This window comes from Rhineura floridana, chromosome 9, assembly GCF_030035675.1.
Source record: "Rhineura floridana isolate rRhiFlo1 chromosome 9, rRhiFlo1.hap2, whole genome shotgun sequence".
In the NCBI taxonomy this organism is placed as follows: Eukaryota; Metazoa; Chordata; class Lepidosauria; order Squamata; family Rhineuridae; genus Rhineura; species Rhineura floridana.
The window spans coordinates 119,698,634-119,717,221 of NC_084488.1; the positions used below are offsets into that span (position 1 = coordinate 119,698,634).

Below are 18,588 nucleotides of genomic sequence, written 5' to 3' on the forward strand. Positions count from 1 at the left end.
CAGAGTAGGATAACCTCAGTTTCATCATTTTAGCTTCTAGTGATAGTTCTGGTTTAATTTGTTCTAACACCCAATTATTTGTCTTTTTTGCGCTCCATGGTATCCGCAAAGCTCTCCTCCGACACCACATTTCAAATGAGTTGATTGTTCTCTTGTCCACTTTTTTCACTGTCCAGCCTAGTCCTTAAAAGCTATGAATGTGACTCCTGCCTAGTGCTGCCTTTTGGAAATGCTTTCGGGGCCCTGGTTTTGTGGTGAGCTCCATCCTTCCCAGATGTATGCTGGACCAGAAACTGCAAATATTTCTGTTAGCTCTGTTTCAGCTGTACTTGAAGCCAGCATATGGTTGCTCTGAATACATAGGCACTGCACAGGCTCTTTAAAGGAAGTATGAAGAACTGCAGGCCTAGAAAATAAGTCTTCTCTGCTTTGAAAATTTATATGCCACTTTTCTGACATTCCTGGCGTCCAAGGAAGGCTGTCTACACATCATAATTTAAAGCACATGGAGTTCCCCAAAATGATTCTGGGAACTATAGTTTACCCCTCACAGAGCTACAATTTTCAGCACCCTTAACTAACTACAATTCCTAGGATTCTTTGGGGGAATCCATGTGCTTTAAATGTATGGTGTGTATGCAGCTGTAGTTAATGAAATAATCAAAGCATAATCAAAATAGGCTAAAGCTGATCATACACCATTAAATGCAGTCAAAACAATTATGCAGGAGCAATTAAAACGCAAATGCCCTGAGAAGCAATAGCTAACAGCAGTTAAAAGGGGGAAATGTACACATCAAATCAAATTACTCCCTTTTTTTTAAAAAAAAAGAAAATCACCTGAGTAGACAGGACAGAGACCTTAAACAACAACAGCAATGCTGCAGTGAAAGCATCAAGTAGCTTCTTTCTTGGAAGGAAAAATAGCCCAGAATGGAATGTGCAAAGTTTTATTATTATTGTTTCCATGCTGTTGAAGATTAAATTGCATTGATACCTTCAGGAAAAGTATTTCTCAATCAAGATTTTATGTTTTCTGTTTGAGAAGCATGACTTGTCTGCATCTCTCAAGAGGCAGAGGCTAGACTGCATCAAGCCCAGAATGGAGATCTCCTGCGATTTAGTGCAAGGGGATTTGAGAGAGAGTAAAAGGGAAAGTTCATGTGACACACACAAGTAAGTATACTAACTGTTGTAATATTCTGCGGATGTTGTGGTGTTTCCTGTTTCCGTGCGGGCAGAGGTCTGTTGCTATCACTGTGTGGTTAGACCGTTGGCTGCCCTTGCTTTGCACTCTGTAACACGGTACTGTACAGATGCTGTGGACTACAACTCCCATCATACCTGACCATAGGACGTGCTGGCTGCAGGGTATCACGTTGGCTACCACTGGGAAAAGATGGAGTTTTGGTCCTAGCTGCTTCCCCAGCTCAGTAGCAATGTGCGTGCATTATGCACAAAAAGCTGCAGGTTCAATTCCTGCGATCTCCACTCAAAAGAAGAATCTAGTCCAGCATTTTTCTTGAGGCATTGGAAAGCCGCTGCTAGTCAGAACGGACTATCCTGTGTGCCCTCCATATGTTGCTGGGCTGCAACTGCCATCAGCCTCAACCACTATAGCCAGTGGCTGGGGGTGATTGGAGTTGGAGCCCCAACAACATCTGGAGGATGCCAGGTTGGGGAAAACTGGGACAGCCCTGGACTCAGTGGTGGCTGGTGGCTCCATGTCAGTGGGGCAGTGGAATCAGCTCTGGATTTTAGTCTGAAATTTCAAGGACGTGTCCAAAGTGCCCTTCAGATGATGTTGGACCATATCGCCTCCAGCCAACATGGCCAGCGCTCAAGGGTGATGGAAGGTATAGTCCAACAATGTTTTGGTGTAGTAGGCCATACTGAGCTAGTTAGGTCATTGTTCTGCCACAGTGAGGCAGCTTCCTTTGTTCACCCCGATCTCTGAAGATGGTTTCACATGTAGGAAATGCCTTAATGCAGACTTCGCCAAACTCTCACCCTCCATGTGTTTTGCCCTGCAATTCCCATCAGTCCCAGCTAGCAGGGCCGGTTCTAAAGGGTGGCCAGGTGGGGCACTGGCCCGAGGGCCCCTGGAGCTACAGGGACCCCTCCGCTCCTCTTCTGCGATCCGCAGCAGTAGCCATGGATTGCAGGACAGGAGGAGCTTCTGAGCTGCCCGCCATCCGCCCACTTCACCTACCTTTCTCTCTGTTGTCTTTTGCAGTGCGCACAGGGTTGCCATCAATCAAGATGGTGGCTGAGGTTTCCGTAAGGGGCTGAAGCCTCTGCCACCATCTTGGTTGATGGTAGCAATGCACGCGCACACGTGCCATCAACCAAGATGGCGGCAGAGGCTTCAGCCCCTTATGGAAACCTCAGCCGCCATCTTGATTGATGGCAACCCAGTGCGCACAGCTGCAAAAAACAGCAGAGAAAGGTAGGTGAAGCGGGGGGATGGCAGGAGGCTCAGAAGCTCCTGTCCTGCGATCCGCGGCTCCTGCCGCAGATTGCGGAAGGGGAGCCGAGGGGCCCGGGGCAGGCTGGTGCCCAAGGGCTCCGGCATGCCTGGAGCTGGCCCCGCTAGTCAGAAATTGTAGCCCCAAACATTTGGAGGGCACCATCTTGGCAAAGGCTGTTGTAATGCCAGGAGCTGCCCAGGAGTTAAAAACGTTAAAAATAAAGATTAGTGTGGAGATTGTGTGTACTTTGTTAAGCTTCCCTATGAAAATGCTGAATCTTGCTGGCTAATGAAAAACAAAACAAAACCAAACCCAAACCAGCTCATCCTGTTTGATTTATTTTCTGTGTGTTGTAATCTTGGCTTCAGCTGCGCAGTTAGGTGTTCCCCACTGGCAGAGCCAGGAAAACCATTCAATCTGCCTAGGATTTTGTAGGCTTGTGGGGTGCGTGTGGGGTGGGGTGCGTGTGTGCGTGTCTTTGAAATAATACATAACAAAGGAAGGAGTCACGTTTTCAAACATGCAGTGTTCTCTTTTGCAGACAGGCTTGTGCAAAGCCATCTGTAACTCTGCCAAATAGCTACCATGACAGTATTTTTAGCTAACTTGTTCCACGAGTTCAGTTCACAGTTTCAAATATGCCAGTCTCACTGGAGCTGAGATGCCGGTCTGATTCAGGGCAACTCTTTTTTTAATTGTTTTGTTTATTTATTTTTTAAGGCAGCCATGTTGGCCCATCAGGTAAAGAAAACTCCAAAATCCACAGCTGGGCAATAATTGTATTAGGACCAAGCAAAATGTCACAAAATAACAGGCAAGTGTTTGAGCTCTCCAGCACTCTTTTTCATCAGGCTGGAGATGGTACACAAAGCAGGGGATGGGGATATTTGGCAGGGGACGGGCGTGGGGAGCACAGACAAACTAGTATCACAAATTTTAAAAATGAAAAGAATAACAGTTAGGGTGGAAGTTGTAGCCATGAGATCTCCAGTTGGAAGTGAGGCTTAAGTTGGAGATTGCAGACTGAATTAGTCTCCGGTCGATGCTGCAAGTATCAGGTTGCACCTAGAATTCTTGGATAAAGAAGCAATGACTGATCTCATTTTTCAAAATATAGAGCCTGGCTGTTACCCAGAATTTTAGGTGTAACCTAATCCCTTCAGCACCAGAGACTAATTCAGTCTGCAATCCTCCTCTTGGAGCTCAGTGTTTATCTTTTGATGCTGCTTCATTTTCCGAAATGGGCACAATAACGTTATTTTCAAACGAGCCACTAATGGGCTCATCACTTGAGAGTCATTGTTAACCTACTATGAGGGCTGCACCGCATTTCAGTCTTCACTGAGTGTTGTCCACTTGGAAGTTGGGGATGTCAAGCTTGCCAGGTGAACATTAGGAAGTTTCTGTATACTAAGCATTGGTCCCCTTCGCTCAATATTGGCCACACTGATTGGCAGCGCCAGGGTTCCAGGCAGAAGTCGCTCCCAGCCCTACCTGGAAATGCCAGAGATTGTACCTGGGACCTTTTGCATGCAAAGTAGATGCTCTGCCACTAAGCCATGGCCCTTCCCCTCAAGAGATATTTATTAATAAATTTTGTACTTCTAGTGACATTCATAAGGGGCATCGATGCGACAGACTCAGAAGTTCACTTGGGCCTAATTCGTCATAAACATCAGACAAGGTGGTCACCATCTGCCTAGTATGCACCAGTTCAGACAGCAGGTAGTATATGTAGCTTGCATGGATATAATGCTCTCCAATTTAAAAACATGCACAACCCAGTTCCTTGCACGTGGAACACCAGCATGTTAGGAGGAAGAGTTATAGCTTAGCCTTCTTTTTGACATGCTAATTTTCCATGTGCAAGTAACTATTTTATTTTATGGAGCAGTGTGCCATTGCGCGAACCCCCTTCTGCAGCAATCCAGTCCAGAGAGCAGGCAGCCGCCTCTTCTCTTTTTGTGAGAATTCAGCCATAGTAAAAAGAGTTGCACCATAAGTTTGGGATGCTGTATATATACATTTTTTGAGAGATTGCCTATTGTAAAGTATCCACAGCCTGTAATTCTAAGCTTGTATTACTCTTTGACTGAAAAGACATATGCTGCCTTGGCCTTTTAAATTCTCTGGTATGTTGATTGCTAAAATGTGCATCTGGAACTGGCAATATTTATTTATTGATTGATTGTATTTATATACCACCCCATAGCCGAAGGTCTCTGGGCAGTTTACAATAACTAAAAACATTAAAAACAAATATACACATTTAAAAACACATCTTTTAAAAACAATTTAAAACACAATTTAAAACGTATACACGTTACAAGGGCAAATGAGGCAAGATGAAATGCACCTTCCCTGTGTGGGGCTGCATAGACTACAGATGCTCACCCGTAGACTCACCGAGGAAGTGAAGTTCCATCTTTCCACACGTTATCACTGAACAGTAGCTCAGGTCGTCTCATACACCCACGTTCTCCTGCAACCTGGATCATGCAAAGCGTCCCTCAGCTTTCCTTCCCATGTTAGTTGAAGCTCCTTACAGATCTGCCAAAGAAGTCGCTGAAGTGGCCCCAGCACAGACCTTGCGTAATTCTGACCCTGTTTAATGTGCCAAAGTGGAAAAAGGATTAGAAGGCTGCAGGCAAAACACTCGGGAACCGTCCCAAATATACCATATATACCAAATATACCATTCTGCCTGCCATTTTTTCAGGTTTCTAGTGGCATTTAAACATTGAGGCTGCACCAGCCTTCCCCAACCTGGTGCCCTCCAGATGTTTTGGACTACAACTCGCATCAGCCCCTTTCAGCGTAGTTCTGACAGGTGGGACTCATAGAGTAGTAGTGTTGGAAGGGGCCTATAAGGCCATCGAGTCCAGCCTCCTGCTCAATGCAGGAATCCAAGTTAAAGCATCTCCGACAGGTGGCTGTCCAGCTGCCTCTGAAGGCCTCCAGGGGTGGAGAGCCCACCACCTCAGTAATGTTATGGGAGTTCTCGCCCATAATATTTGGAGGGCACCAGGTTGGGAATGAATGCCTGTAGACTGTAGACTAGACGTGTAAGGATAGGCACCATACTAGTGGCAGCTTCACCTTGGACACCTTGAAAGTTCGAACTAAAATCTGGAGCGAATTCCCCTGCCCCACTGACATCAGAGCCACCAGCCATCACTGCACCATACAATGGCTACTGCAATTTCTCACGTACGTCTAAGAACCTTAATGTGCTCACATAACGCCAGCAGGGGTTGTGCGCTGTTGAACACCTTCCACTCCTACTGGGCCACTGCTACACGGCTAGGTTCGTTTTGGGAGGAGGAAAATCCAGGGTCCAGTTCTTGCTCAGGTGCGAGGCCAGTGGGTGGCCTTGACCAAGTTGTTCTTCTGTCATTTGCACCTGATATACAGGCTTGTTGGGAGGACAGGATGGATGGTAAAAATAGAGTGCTTTGTTCATTTGACAACATGCTACAGAAATAATAATTTGTCAGAAAGTGCATGAAGGACTTGGTTTCAAATACCAGGAGGTCCCATTTTAGGGTTCTGGCTCTGTGTGTGTATTTTTATTTTCTGTAGTACCTTTGTTTTTTTAATTACTCTTTGATCCTGCCCTTTCTCGAAAGGTGCTCAGGATGGCATATATGGCCGCCCTCTCCACCTCCCCAGTCTTATCATGAAATCAGCTTTGTCAAGTAGGCAAATCTGAGAGAGGATTCCTAGCCTAAAGTGAGCTTCGCGGCTGAGTGGGATTTTGGCTTGGTCTCTTCGATCTTAGCTTGACCCTCTAACCCAGCCTTTGTCAACCTCTGGCCTCCCAGATGCTTTTGGACTACAACTACCATCATCCTGAGCCAGCCTTTGTTGAGCATTTTCTCCTGACTTGGTTGTTCTACACTTGCAGGGTGGTTTATACACTGTACACTGTTTATTGAGCATTCATTCTGATTTATTTTTGCCTGTGTGTGTGGGATGGTTACACAAAAGTGTCAAGCAGTGGTTATCCCACACGTTTTTAGTGCATTTTCTGTACTGCAAAAAGTCTGATTGTTTTGGAGGAAGGGGGAGAAAGTGAATTTGTGGACAAAAGTGCCAAACTACCTTTAATTGTGCGACCTGAATTCCTTGACTGAGGGATATAGGCACTTGGAATAAGGAGGGCGCCCTCCGAACAGCAGATCAGATATTAACACTTAATATAAACAGCATATACATTAACAAATAATAATAATGCTAGAGAGGTATCTGTGTCATTCTGTGGCAGCAGAAACAGCAAAGAGTCTTGTGGCACCTTGAAGGCTAACAATTTTTTAATATAGGGTAAGTTTTTGTGGGCTAGCGTCTGCTTCATCAGATACATGTGGAAACTAGTCAGCAAAAGCTTATGCCATAAATAAATTTGTTAACTGTTTAAGGTGTTGTATATGTTAAAACCTAAGCTTGGATAGTTTGTCTTCATGACACATCTTACCGCCTGCAAGTTTTGAACCGGGAATAACTTTTGACATAAACCATGATTACGAGGGCAGGAGGGAGGTGTCAGGATGTATTACATAATTGTGTTGCTGTTGCGTCCTCTCCCCTGCCTTCATCATTGCCTTCATGATTTCAACCTTCTGGAAAAGTTCCTTGCAAAACTCAGCCAGTGTTTAGGCCCCTCTCAGTCCAAGCATTAGAAGCTTACAAGTGTATCCAGGTTCGTCTGCGAAAATTATTGAATCTCTTCATCTAGGTCATTGGTGGCGAACGGGGCCCTCTAGAACTTGCTGGACCACAGCTCCCATAATCCCTGACCATTGGCCATGCTGGCTGGGGCTGATGGGAATTGTAGTCCAGCAACACCTGGAGGTCATAGGCTAGCCATCCCTGCTCTAGACAATGCAGGCTCTGTGCTCAGGAAAGATTTTGCAGTTTACATTAATTCCTCATAATCAACGTTGCTTTGTTTAAAAAAGAATAAAGACAATTGCAAACTTCATTTTGGTTTTACTTAGTCACAACCTTTGGACGTCTTCAACCCCTGCTTTTGTCTTCTTAGATTTTACCGGACATTCCGCACGCATTCTTCATGCATATCTTTGCTATCGTAGGAGTTACGAACTTCCTATTTAGAAAAAACAAGACTGTGAGTCATATAGCATTCGGTGTTCTTTTAATTCTGCAGAATCGCAGCATGTCCCTGGGGAACCTACCTTTTCTTTTGTTGGAAGTGAGCATAACTCTTGTGCTACATAATTGGTACAGGTTCCCTCTTTTTTCTTCCTTTCTTTCTGCGTAAGAATCAGTCGCTGGGCTAATATAATCCGGGAAGTGAAACGTTAATGCCAGAAAGCCATATGTTAGGGAGAAGGGCTGCAGCTCACTGGCAGAGCATCTGCTTTGAACTCAGAAGGTCCCCAAATCAGTCTCCGGCATCTCCAGGTAGGGTTGGGAGAGAATCCTGTGTTTGTACCTGGAGAGTCACTGCCAGTCAGAGTAAACAGTACTGAGCTAGATGGACCAATCATTTGCCTCTGTGTAAGGCAGGTTCCTACCTTCCTATGAGAAGTTGGATGTCTCACAGTTGTAAATTTCTCATTGCATTTCATGGGTTGTCTGTGGATAGCCACCTTGGGCTCCTGCTGGGAAGAAGGGCGGGATATAAATCAAATAATAAATAAATAAATAAAATAATATTGTGTGCAAAAAAAATCCCAGCTCAAATTCAAGGGCTGCTTCTGCCTCTGCCAACCTTGCTTGTGACTTGCATCCATCTTTGTTGGCGGGGGTGGGGGGAAGTGTACCAATTAATAGAGTTGTCTGAAACACTTCATCATACATATTATACGCTCATCTCTATTTAACTACCTTCCCTCATTCCTTTTCAATATTGTCCATGTAAGTTTAGCCTTCCACAAAAGTTTCTGTTCAAGACGGTCACTTTCACTGCAGTCCAGTGTCCAGTTCTGGGCGCCATTCTTTTAAGGAGGACAAGCTAGAGTTTGTCCGGAAGAGGGCAGCCAGGGTGGCGAGCGATCTGGTAACCAAGTCCTCTGAGGAACAGTGGGAAAAGCTGAGCACTTTTGACCTGGAGAAGGTTAAGGAGAGACTTAAGAGTGAACTTCAAATATCTGAAGGGCTGTCGCACAGAAGATGGATCAAATTTGGGCCCCATCTGCAGAATACATTGAAAGCAGTATCACACCACTTTAAACAGTCATGGCTTCCCCCAAAGCACGCTGGGTACTGTAGTTTGTTAAGGGTGCTGAGAGTTTTTAGGAGACCCCTATTCCCCCAGTAGAACTACAGTTCCCAGAGTTCCCTGGGAAAAGAGATTGATTGTTAAAAGACACTGTGAGAGGAATTAAGGGTCTCCTAACAACTCTCAGCACCCTTAATAAACTGTAGTTCCCAGGATGCTTTGGGGGAAGATGTGACTATTTAAAGTGGAACAATAGTGGAATAAATGTATACTGCAGATGAGGACTTGTTCTCTATCGCTCCAGAGGGCAGGATTGGAACCAGTTGAGGGGAATTGCTGGGAAGCAGATCTTGGTTACATATTAGGAGACGTTTCCTGATGTCAGCCTGCCTCAGAAGGTGGCGTGCTCCCCTTCTCTTGGAGGTGATTAAGGAAAAGCTGGATGGCCTTCTGTCAGGGATTGCTCTAGTTGCATCCTGCATTACAGATCCTGCACTGGGTGGGGTGGACCCAGATGATCTTACATTCTATGGGGTATGAGTGTGTGTTTATGTTTTATATCCCACCTTTCCTCCAAGGAGCTCAAAGTGTCACCCCCCTACTTTTACCTTGTAAGGAAGCTTATGTGCTTTTCTGTATATCCGTCAACACACTTTCATCTACCCAGCCATATTTCCATACATCAACAAATGTGTAGACCCCCAGGAATTTCCCTCTTTTCTTTACAGCTACTTTTGATTCCTTGACTTGATTATGTCATCTGTGGACATTCATGTACACAAACTGGAACATGCATGTATCTTATGTCCTGTTTTGGCCGTCTTTCTGTTTACATAGTAACTTGTCTATTGAGCAACTGATGCTGATACAAGCAAGCCATACATAAATTACAAATAGTTGGTTTAGATCCAGATTCCAGCCCTTTGAATTTTATCATTATTATTATCATTTAAAATCTATATCCTGCCCTTCCTCCCAGAATGAGCCCAAGTCAGCAGACAGAAGCACTAAAAGCACTTTGAAACATCTTTTAAAATGTGTTTAAGACATATTAAAACAAAACATCTTTGAAAACATATTAAAACAAAACAACTTAAAAAGCAGTTGTAATACACATGCAGACTGAGAGGAGGTCTCTACTTAAAAGGCTTGCTGAAAGAGAAAGGTCTTCAGCAGATGCCAAAAAGATAACAGAGATGGTGCCTGTCTAATATTTTGTTGTTATGTGCCTTCAAGTCGATTACAACTTATGGCGACCCTATGAATCAGTGACCTCCAAGAGCATCTGTCATGAACCACCCTGTTACTTGTCCTTTGTTCTTCCCCAGTAGCTTGTTGAGTGCCTTCTGACCTGGGGGTCTCATCTTCCGGCACTATCTTGTGTTGCATTTTGGATACTCTGTTCATAGGGTTTTTGTGGTAAGAGGTATTCAGAGGTGGTTTACCATTGCCTTCCTCTGAGTTTGGATGCATCTGGGAATTCCAAAGATCCTATCCCTAGTCTACTCTGAATAGGACTAGCCTTGAATGCCACCTCATTTCTCTCTCTTATTTCGGATCCCTCAACATCATCTGCCTTTTCTCTGTGGTTACTGGCGTAATCCAGAGCCGGTTAACCTGTGGCCCTCATGTAGCTGAACTGCAACTCCCATCATCCCTGGCTGATGGGAGTTGGAGTCCAACAACATCTGGAGGGTCACCTGGCACAACCAGGTAATCATTGCTCCCAGCTGTAACCGATATAAATACATGCATGCATTCACATTTCTCCTTGCAATGTTTGTTTATCCCTTCCCTCCCCTTCTGTCTAACCTATTGGCCTGATTAGCACGTAACACTAAGCCATGGTTTGCTTAAAAAACCCCATCAGTTAAACCGCAGGTTGTCCCACAGACAGTCAAATAAACCATGGATCATTCCACCAAAGTCTTTCGCTTTCCACCTGCTCTTGCTTTGTGCCTTTACAGTTGGGTGAGCTGAACAAACCATGGTTAAGGAAGGGTTCCGGGTTTACATGTAATGCCAAGCCATAGTTAAACCAAACCAAGGTTCGTAGGCCAACCTTTTTCTTTTTCTTTAACACCAATTGGCTGTTGACTTGGTGCATGGGATAGTATGGATTAGCTGCCGCTGCATAGAGGCAAGCAAAGTGGACTGTATCCACCCTGAAAGTGTGCTTCAGGATGGAGAGAGAGAAGCAGGTCACACTGCAGGCAGCGGGCTGCCAAGTGACATGCCAATGCAGGTAGGGGTCACCACAAGGGGACACCCCACAGGGGATTACCCCTTTGGGATCTTCCCTTTTGGGATGCCATTGGGGGACGAGGACTCTACCCACAGGAAAGTGGCAGATAAGAGGGAGGAAGGACCCTGTGTGAGAGGCAGGGAAGTGGAGCTCTTCCAGGGTGGGAGACTGGGAGGGGAAAGCAAATCTCCCAGGCGAGAGCTGGGAGAGCCTGTCATTTTCTGCCACTGGCAGGGGGAATTAAGCTCTGCTTTTGTACAGAGAATAGATTATGTACAAGTACGTTGTTCTTGTATTTTATATGCCCTGCTTCTGATTTCCCCCTTCCTTATTTATTTCTTAGGTTGCTGCTGTTATATATGTGCTACGTTTTACAGTTGTACCTGAGATAAGTAGGTAATAACTGATGTTGTGAGACTTTGCATTTTATTATGCATAATTATTATTTTGTATGGTATAGATATTATGACCTACATTGTGTTCTATGTATTTTAGGACAGACAAAAGAAAGTGCACAGCTCATATTCAAACTATGGAATTTGCTCCTGCAAGAGGCAGTGATGGCCCCCAGCTTGGATGGCTTTAAAAGAGGATTAGACAAATTCATGGCGGATAAGGCTATTTGTGGCTAGTAGCCATGATGGCCATGCTCTGCCTCCATAGTCGGAGGTGGTATGCATCCCAATGCCAGTTGCTGGAGACTGCAGGAGGGGACGCTGCTGTTTGCCCTCAGATCCTGCTTGCAGCCTTCCCCTAGTCACTGTGAGAACAGGAAGCTAGACAAGACGGGCCACTGGCCTGATCCAGCAGGCTCTTATGTAGTAAACCACCTGGGATCTCTTGACAAAGGGTGCTGTATAAATTTAATATATAAATAAATAATAAATAAACAGCAAACCATGGCTTCAGATCATGGTTTGTTGGCAGTAAACAAACCATAGGTAAGGTGCTGGGCATGGTTTAATCAAGGAGGTCATTGTTAGCCTTTTAGAATGTAGTCTTTGAGGACAGAGATCTGTCTCTCTTTCTGATGAAGTAACTGTCTACACTGCCCCTAAGCGTTGCTGACGCTGTACAAAGAAGGATAAGCATTCTCAGCTTCATCAGTCTTTCTTTATATTACATAATCTCCTGTCAACTCCGGGGACAAACACCTGTGATTCTAGAAATGTTGAATCAATACTTCCATCCCTTTGTATGAAGAGGCCAAAATTAAAAAAAAAAATGAGGAGGGTGCACCAAGGAAATTGCAGTGTTATGTAACCTTCCAATGTGCACTAATGTGCAACAGTGGTGACCTTACACTGATCACACAGGGCAAGCTGGAAGATTCTAAGTGGCAACAAATCCTGATTTATTATGAATGGCATAAGTGGTGCAGTTTTTCAGCAGGCTTGTGAGAAATGCAAGCAAAACACTAGATATGACAATCTCATTTTCCACCAAATGCCTTCAGACCATAGCCTAGGACCTTTTTTTGTGTCCTTTTGGTGCAGAACTCTCTTCCCCCCTCCCAGACCTTTGCTGACACCATCTTAAAATGAACAGCTTTTGAATTTGCTGTACATGCATTTTGGAAGGCATATTAAGTGCAAATTCAAAGCATGGTGCAAGCCGGCTTCCAACAGGGCCAAAGTTGCCTTGAAGATATCCTCTTGGCTCATCTGACATTCAGAGGTTTAGGGTGGGGATGTTCATGCCCCTTCGGCACAGGGCATTGGTAGATGCCTCCCCTCCATCCCTCCCTCTCCCCCCCCCGTGTTTGCATTTCATCACTGCTGCCTACAGTGTCACAACTTTATAGCCCAGTTTGCAAATCTGCTAACTGATAATGGGTAACTTTTATGTGCTGGCTGCTTAGTCCTTCCCTTGATCATGAGTGGTAGAGAGACAGAGAGAGCACGCAAGCCAAGTGTGGTTGGAAAAGCAGCATTTCAAATCCCCAAGGCTGTTCTGGGCTTTTAAGGTCTTGAAAAGGCCTTGAAGTGCATTTTAATGCATTAAGAACATTTAGGAGAAGGGCCATAGCTCAGTGGTAGAGCAGCTGATTTGCATGCAGAAGGTCCTAAGCTCAATCTTTCGCATCTCCAGATAGGGCTAGGACAGACTCCTCTCTGAAAACCTGAAGAGCTGCAACATCATTGTTGCCAATAGTGAGCTAGATGGACTCAGTGTAAGGTAACGCCTGATGTTCCTGAGAAGGGCCTTGCTGGATGAGGCCGAAGACCCACCTAGTCCAGCATCCTGTTCTCACAGTGGTCAGCCACATGCTCATGGAAAGCCCATAAACAGAACCTGAGCGCAACAGTGTTCTCCCCACTTGTGAGTCCCAAAAACCTGGTGTTCAGGGACATACTGCCTGCAATAGTGAGGGAGAACATAGCCATTGTGGCTAGTAGCCGTTGATAGCCATATTCTCCATGCATTTGTCCAGTCCTGTTTTAAAGCCATCCAATGGACACTCGCAGGCATTGTCGCCCAGAGTGGCTGGATAGCCAGCCAGATGGGCGACTAAGAAATTCAATAAATAAGTAAATATTGGTGGTGCTCTGATCCATCTCAGGGCACAGTGCATAAAAGACTCCACTCTGCTTTCTGGCAGCTGCAAGCAGCATTCTGGAAACTGGGTCATCCTATGGCGCTTTCTTTATGGTCACAGAGACATGTGCAGTGCATCGGTTAAAAAAAAGGCATAGGCAGATTTGCAGGAAAATGGCCAGTCTGCACCCAAGTGTCCGATAATCAACACAAATGGTGTCAGGGGAACCCTCAAACAAACTGAAGCTGCAGTGTTTGAAACCTCTACAGCTATTGTCTCTAAGAGCTCTGGCTTCTCTTATGTTGAAATGAGCTCAGTTCAGCTGCTGAGGTATTGCAGAATGTTGGTGAACATGCTGTGAACAGCCCACAGCTTTTTTGGTTTTTTTAAGTGGTTGGCCCCCAAGGCTCAGGAATGGGCAGTGTTGCGTAGTGCTGGTGTGGAGGCATGCAGCAGAAGAGGAAGTAGGCAGCGCTGCCTCAAATATTGGTCAATTTAGTTTTTTTATATCAGTCTTTCCTCCAAGGAGCATAAGGCAGCGTACATGGTTCACACACACACACACACACACACACACACACACTTTTATCCCCACAACAATCCTGTGAGGTAGGTTAGGCTGAGAGGAAGATTGTGACAGGCCCAAGGTCATGCACCAAGCTTTTTAGCTGAGTGTGTGGGAGGTGAATCTAGCCCACACGTGTGCACGTGGTAAATGTATACGAGAAGGAATGGTGGAAATGAACACAGAAGTTAATCCCAAAACCAAAAAGCAAATCCACAAACATAAAACTGGTCTCCTCTTGTAAATCCATAATTTTGCGCCTTTGGTAGTTTCCTGTCATTTCTTTCGACGAGTACCTCCTTGGCGTTCCGTAATACCCCCTGTGCATCTCTTCTCTTGCTTTCCTTTGGGGAGAGAACAATCTGAGCCTTGGCATCGACACACAGGAACATAACGTAGCATCTTGGATGATTCTGGATTAGATATTAGATCTGCCTTGGGCAGCCATTCCATCCGACAGCCGTCACATACGTGCACCGCAGGCGGTAACCTCATGTTGTTGTCCTGCTGCCTTCTCAAACAGGCTGTTTCCAAATGCTGTTATAAACCTAAAAGAAATAATAAATAAAATGTGAAATAAGTTAATATCTTACTGCTGTCTCTCTTCTCATCCCCACCCCCCTGCCCCTCACACCCCTTTTGGTCAAGTAAAAAAATAGTTACTTAGAAATTGCAACCACCTGGAGCAGAGCCTCTCTGAACTTTCCCCTTCTTCCTTAAATAACATCCATGGTGTTTTCTTGGCCCACGTTTTGACATTTCTTGGAAACTACCAATCTGTCTTTCTCTCTCACACACACGCTCTCACACAAACACAAACACACACTTGCTCTCTCTTGTATTTCTTTTTTATTGTAGTTTAGCTAGCTCAAAAGAGCTGTCTATCAACCCCAAATCTCCGCTTTTCCTTAGACTTTTATTTCTTATTTGTTGCCGTTCCTTACCTTCCAGTCTCCCTTCGCCCCTATTCCTCTTGTGTTTTGAGATATCCTCTCCTTATCCACTGTCCTCTACACTAAAAGTCTGTGGAAATCAAACTTTAACTGAACACTAAAGTCAGGATCATTCAGATCATGGTATTCCCGATCTCTATGTATGGATGTGAAAGTTGGACAGTAAAAAAAGTGGATAAGAAAAAAATCAACTCATTTGAAATGTGGTGTTGGAGGAGAGCTTTGCGGATACCATGGACTGCAAAAAAGACAAATAATTGGGTGTTAGAACAAATTAAGCCAGAACTATCATAAGAAGCTAAAATGATGAAACTGAGGTTATCATCCTTCGGACACATCATGAGAAGACATGATTCACTAGAAAAGACAATAGTGCTGGGAAAACCAGAAGGGAGTAGAACAAGAGGAAGACCAAACAAGAGATGGATTGATTCCATAAAGGAAGCCACAGACCTGAACTTACAAGATCTGAACAGGGTGGTTCATGTCAGATGCTCTTGGAGGTCGCTGATTCATGGGGTCGCCATAAGTCGTAGTCGGCTTGGAGGCACATAACAACAAAGGCAACCCTTCCTTTCCTTGGGACTGCCTTCAAGTCGATTCCGACTTACAGCGACCCTACAAATAAGGTTTTCATGGTAAGCGGTATTCAGAGGAGGTTTACCATTGCCTTCCACTGAGGCTGAGAGGCAATGACTGGCCCAAGGCCACCCAGTGAGGTAGTCCAACACCTTAACCACTACACCACACTGGCTTTCTCTTTTCCTTGACCTTTCCTAAAAAGTGTAATAGCATTCCTTTCTGGTTTTCTGTAGGTGCTTTACAAAGAAATTGTTTTCATATTTCAGTCAATGGGAAGGGCACTTTAATAAAGATGGGTTACCATGCCGATTTTGTGTTGTTGTTTTGGATTGCAAAGGGGTTACCATGTTAATCTGTGACAGCAACAAGCATTATAACCAAAGGTATGGTTGGTCTTGATCTTCCCTGGGATTGTGATGGGAAATATCTTTGGCGTTTAACAGGACACTTTTCATAGAATAGTAGAGTTGGGGGGGGCCTGTAAGGCCATCGAGTCCAACCCCCTACTCAATGCAGGAATCTAACTTAAAGTATATCTGACAGGTGGCTGTCCAGCTGCGACTTGAAGGCACCCAGTGTTGAAAAGCCCACCACCTCTCTAAGTTATTGGCTCCATTGTCGTACCTCTCTAACAGTTAGGAAGTTTTTCCTGATGTTCAGTTCAAATCTGACTTCCTGTAGCTTGAGCCCATTATTCCGTGTCCTGCACTCTGGGATGATGGAGAAGAGATCCTGGCCCTCCTCTGCATGACAATCTTTCAATTACTTGAAGAGTGCTATCATATCTCCCTTAAGTCTTTTCATCTCAAGGCTAAACATGCCCACTTCTTTCAGTGTCTCCTCATAGGGCTTTGTTTCCAGTCCCCTGATCATCATCCTTGTTGCCCTCCTCTGAACTTGTTCCAATTTGTCTGCAACCTTCTTAAGGTGTGGTGTCCAGAACTTGGCACAGTACTCAAGATGAGGGCTAACCAGTGATTCCCTTGCCTTCAAGATGGGAAAGCTTGCTTTTGCATGTATTTAAAATTGTTTATTTCTTCTTCTTCTAGAAAAGGAAGTACAGGGATAGCCAACGTGGTGTTCTCCAGATGTTGCTGGACTCCAGTTCCTATCAGCTCCAGCTGGCATTGCCAGTGGTTGGGGATGAGGGGAGTTGTAGTCCAACATCATCTGAAGGGCACCATGTTGGCTATCCCTGCGGTAGTAGATCCTCAATGGGTACTAAATGGCACAACAGAAGGTTCTCATCCATTAATTGATTTTTCAAGTATCCTGCTGGGTTCTGAGTTTGCTCCTGCCTCTTTCCCCAAGAAGGTATAGGTTTCTCTGGTTTGGGCTAAGCAGATTTCTGTTAATCTTTGAAGTCTTGAAGATGATTGACACTTGGTTCACAGAGATCTTCCTAGGAAAATAAGCCGAGTGTCCAGGGTTCTTGGCATGATTGTCCACATCCTCATAAAGTATATTATCAAGTTGGACAAGGTTCTAAAAAGGGCAACCAGAATGATCATGGGGAAGGAACAACTCCCCTATGCTTTCCAGTGTAGAGAAAAGGCGAGCAAGAGGAGACATGATAGAAGTGTATAAAACTATGCATGGCATGGAGAAAGCGGATAGAGAAAAGTTTTTCTCCTTCTCTCTCAACGCTAGAACTCATGGACATCCAATGAAGCTGAATGTTGTAAGATTCAGGACAGACAAAAGAGAGTACGAATTCACGCAGCATATATAATTCACTCCCACAGGAACCAGTGATGGCCACCAATTTGGATGGATTTAAAAGAGGATTAGACAAATTCATGGAAGATAAGGCTATCAGTGGCTACTAGCCGTGATGTCTATGCTTTGCCTCCGTGCTCAGAGGCAATATGCTTCCAAATACCGATTGCCGGAAACCTCAGGGGACAGCAATATTGTACTCAGGTTCTGTTTGCAGACATCCCATAGGCATCTGGTTGGCTACGGTGAGAACAGGATTCTGGACTAGGTGGGCCTTTGGCCTCATTCAGCAGGCTCCTCTTCGGTCTTACTGAGCATGGTGGATCCTCAAGCCTGATTTGAGACCTTTTTGAAAGCAACCACAATGAATCAGTGCTAGGGCTGTGACATCCTAAACATTCCCCTCGGACACCCCTGGTGCCATATTTCTGCTGTCTGTTTGCGGCTTGAGGAATATGGCTTGCACTATTTCTTAGGGCCAGTTTGGAACGTTGTTCCAAGTAAGCACCCTGCTGTAATTGTCCTCTCTGTGGCTGTTGTGCCTTTTTGGCGTTTTTCTCCCTCTCCTTGTGGTCTTTCTCACTTGCCAGCAGTTTTGTCATTTGTTCAAAGATGTGTTAACCTTCTCCATATCAGATTATGAATCCATCTCACTTTACGTGTGACTACAGTACTGGCATTTCTCACCCACCTCAGCCCTGGTAGACATTTTGGTGGCTCTTTGGTCCTGAAGTCCTTGCTATTGTATAAGCTGAGGAGAACAGAGGACAAAGGCAGATCAGAAAGGGAGAAATGACAGAAACAAAACCAAGGAACAGAAAGAGCCATTTTGAGGAAGGCACCAGCTGATCACTTTAGAAAGCAGGATACTGGTCTTTGAAAGGTCTTGATCTGACCCAGCAAAGCAGTTATTGGGGTATGAATTAGCATTACCAGACACTATGTAAGACATTATGTGCTTTGTGCAAGAGAGACATCAGTTCAGCCCTCAAATCAACATTTCACTTTGGGCCACTTTATACAACATTATTGTTGTTGTTGTTGATAAATAATGATAGTAATAGTAATAATGATAATAATAATAAAAATTTCTAACACATCCATTCTGCGGAAAGCATGAAGGAAGGCATGCTTGCACTGAGTCAAGTACTGAGCTATTTTTAATTGATTTAAACACTGTTTTTAAAAAATGAGATTTTGCCTTCATTTTGCTATTATTAAATCTTCTATATAGGTCCATCTTTGAGATCTTGGAGGACGTGTTTGCAATTTCACAAGAAATGAAACCCACCATTCTCAGTGTGTTGTGGCGGTGATGACATCACACTGC

General features: G+C 44.7%; 1 protein-coding gene across 6 annotated transcripts in view; it reads left to right on the top strand.

The window, feature by feature from the left end:
• The window catches only part of RNF24 (ring finger protein 24), a 75,605-nt gene that overhangs the window by 21,148 nt on the left and 35,869 nt on the right, over nucleotides 1-18,588 (top strand). Inside the window, exons 3-4 of one of the 6 annotated variants that reach the window (XM_061583481.1) lie at nucleotides 1,049-1,176; nucleotides 4,080-4,196. The exons of 3 other annotated variants lie outside the window; for them this stretch is intronic. Coding sequence is in view for 1 of the 3 variants with exons in the window: in XM_061583477.1 (XP_061439461.1) it covers nucleotides 1,049-1,176 (128 nt within the window). In the remaining 2 variants the exon portion in view is untranslated. Of the gene's footprint in view, nucleotides 1-1,048; nucleotides 1,177-4,079; nucleotides 4,197-11,271; nucleotides 11,293-18,588 lie in introns of those variants that run through there. 2 more of the 6 variants (XM_061583477.1, XM_061583483.1) reach the window with 2 other exon arrangements.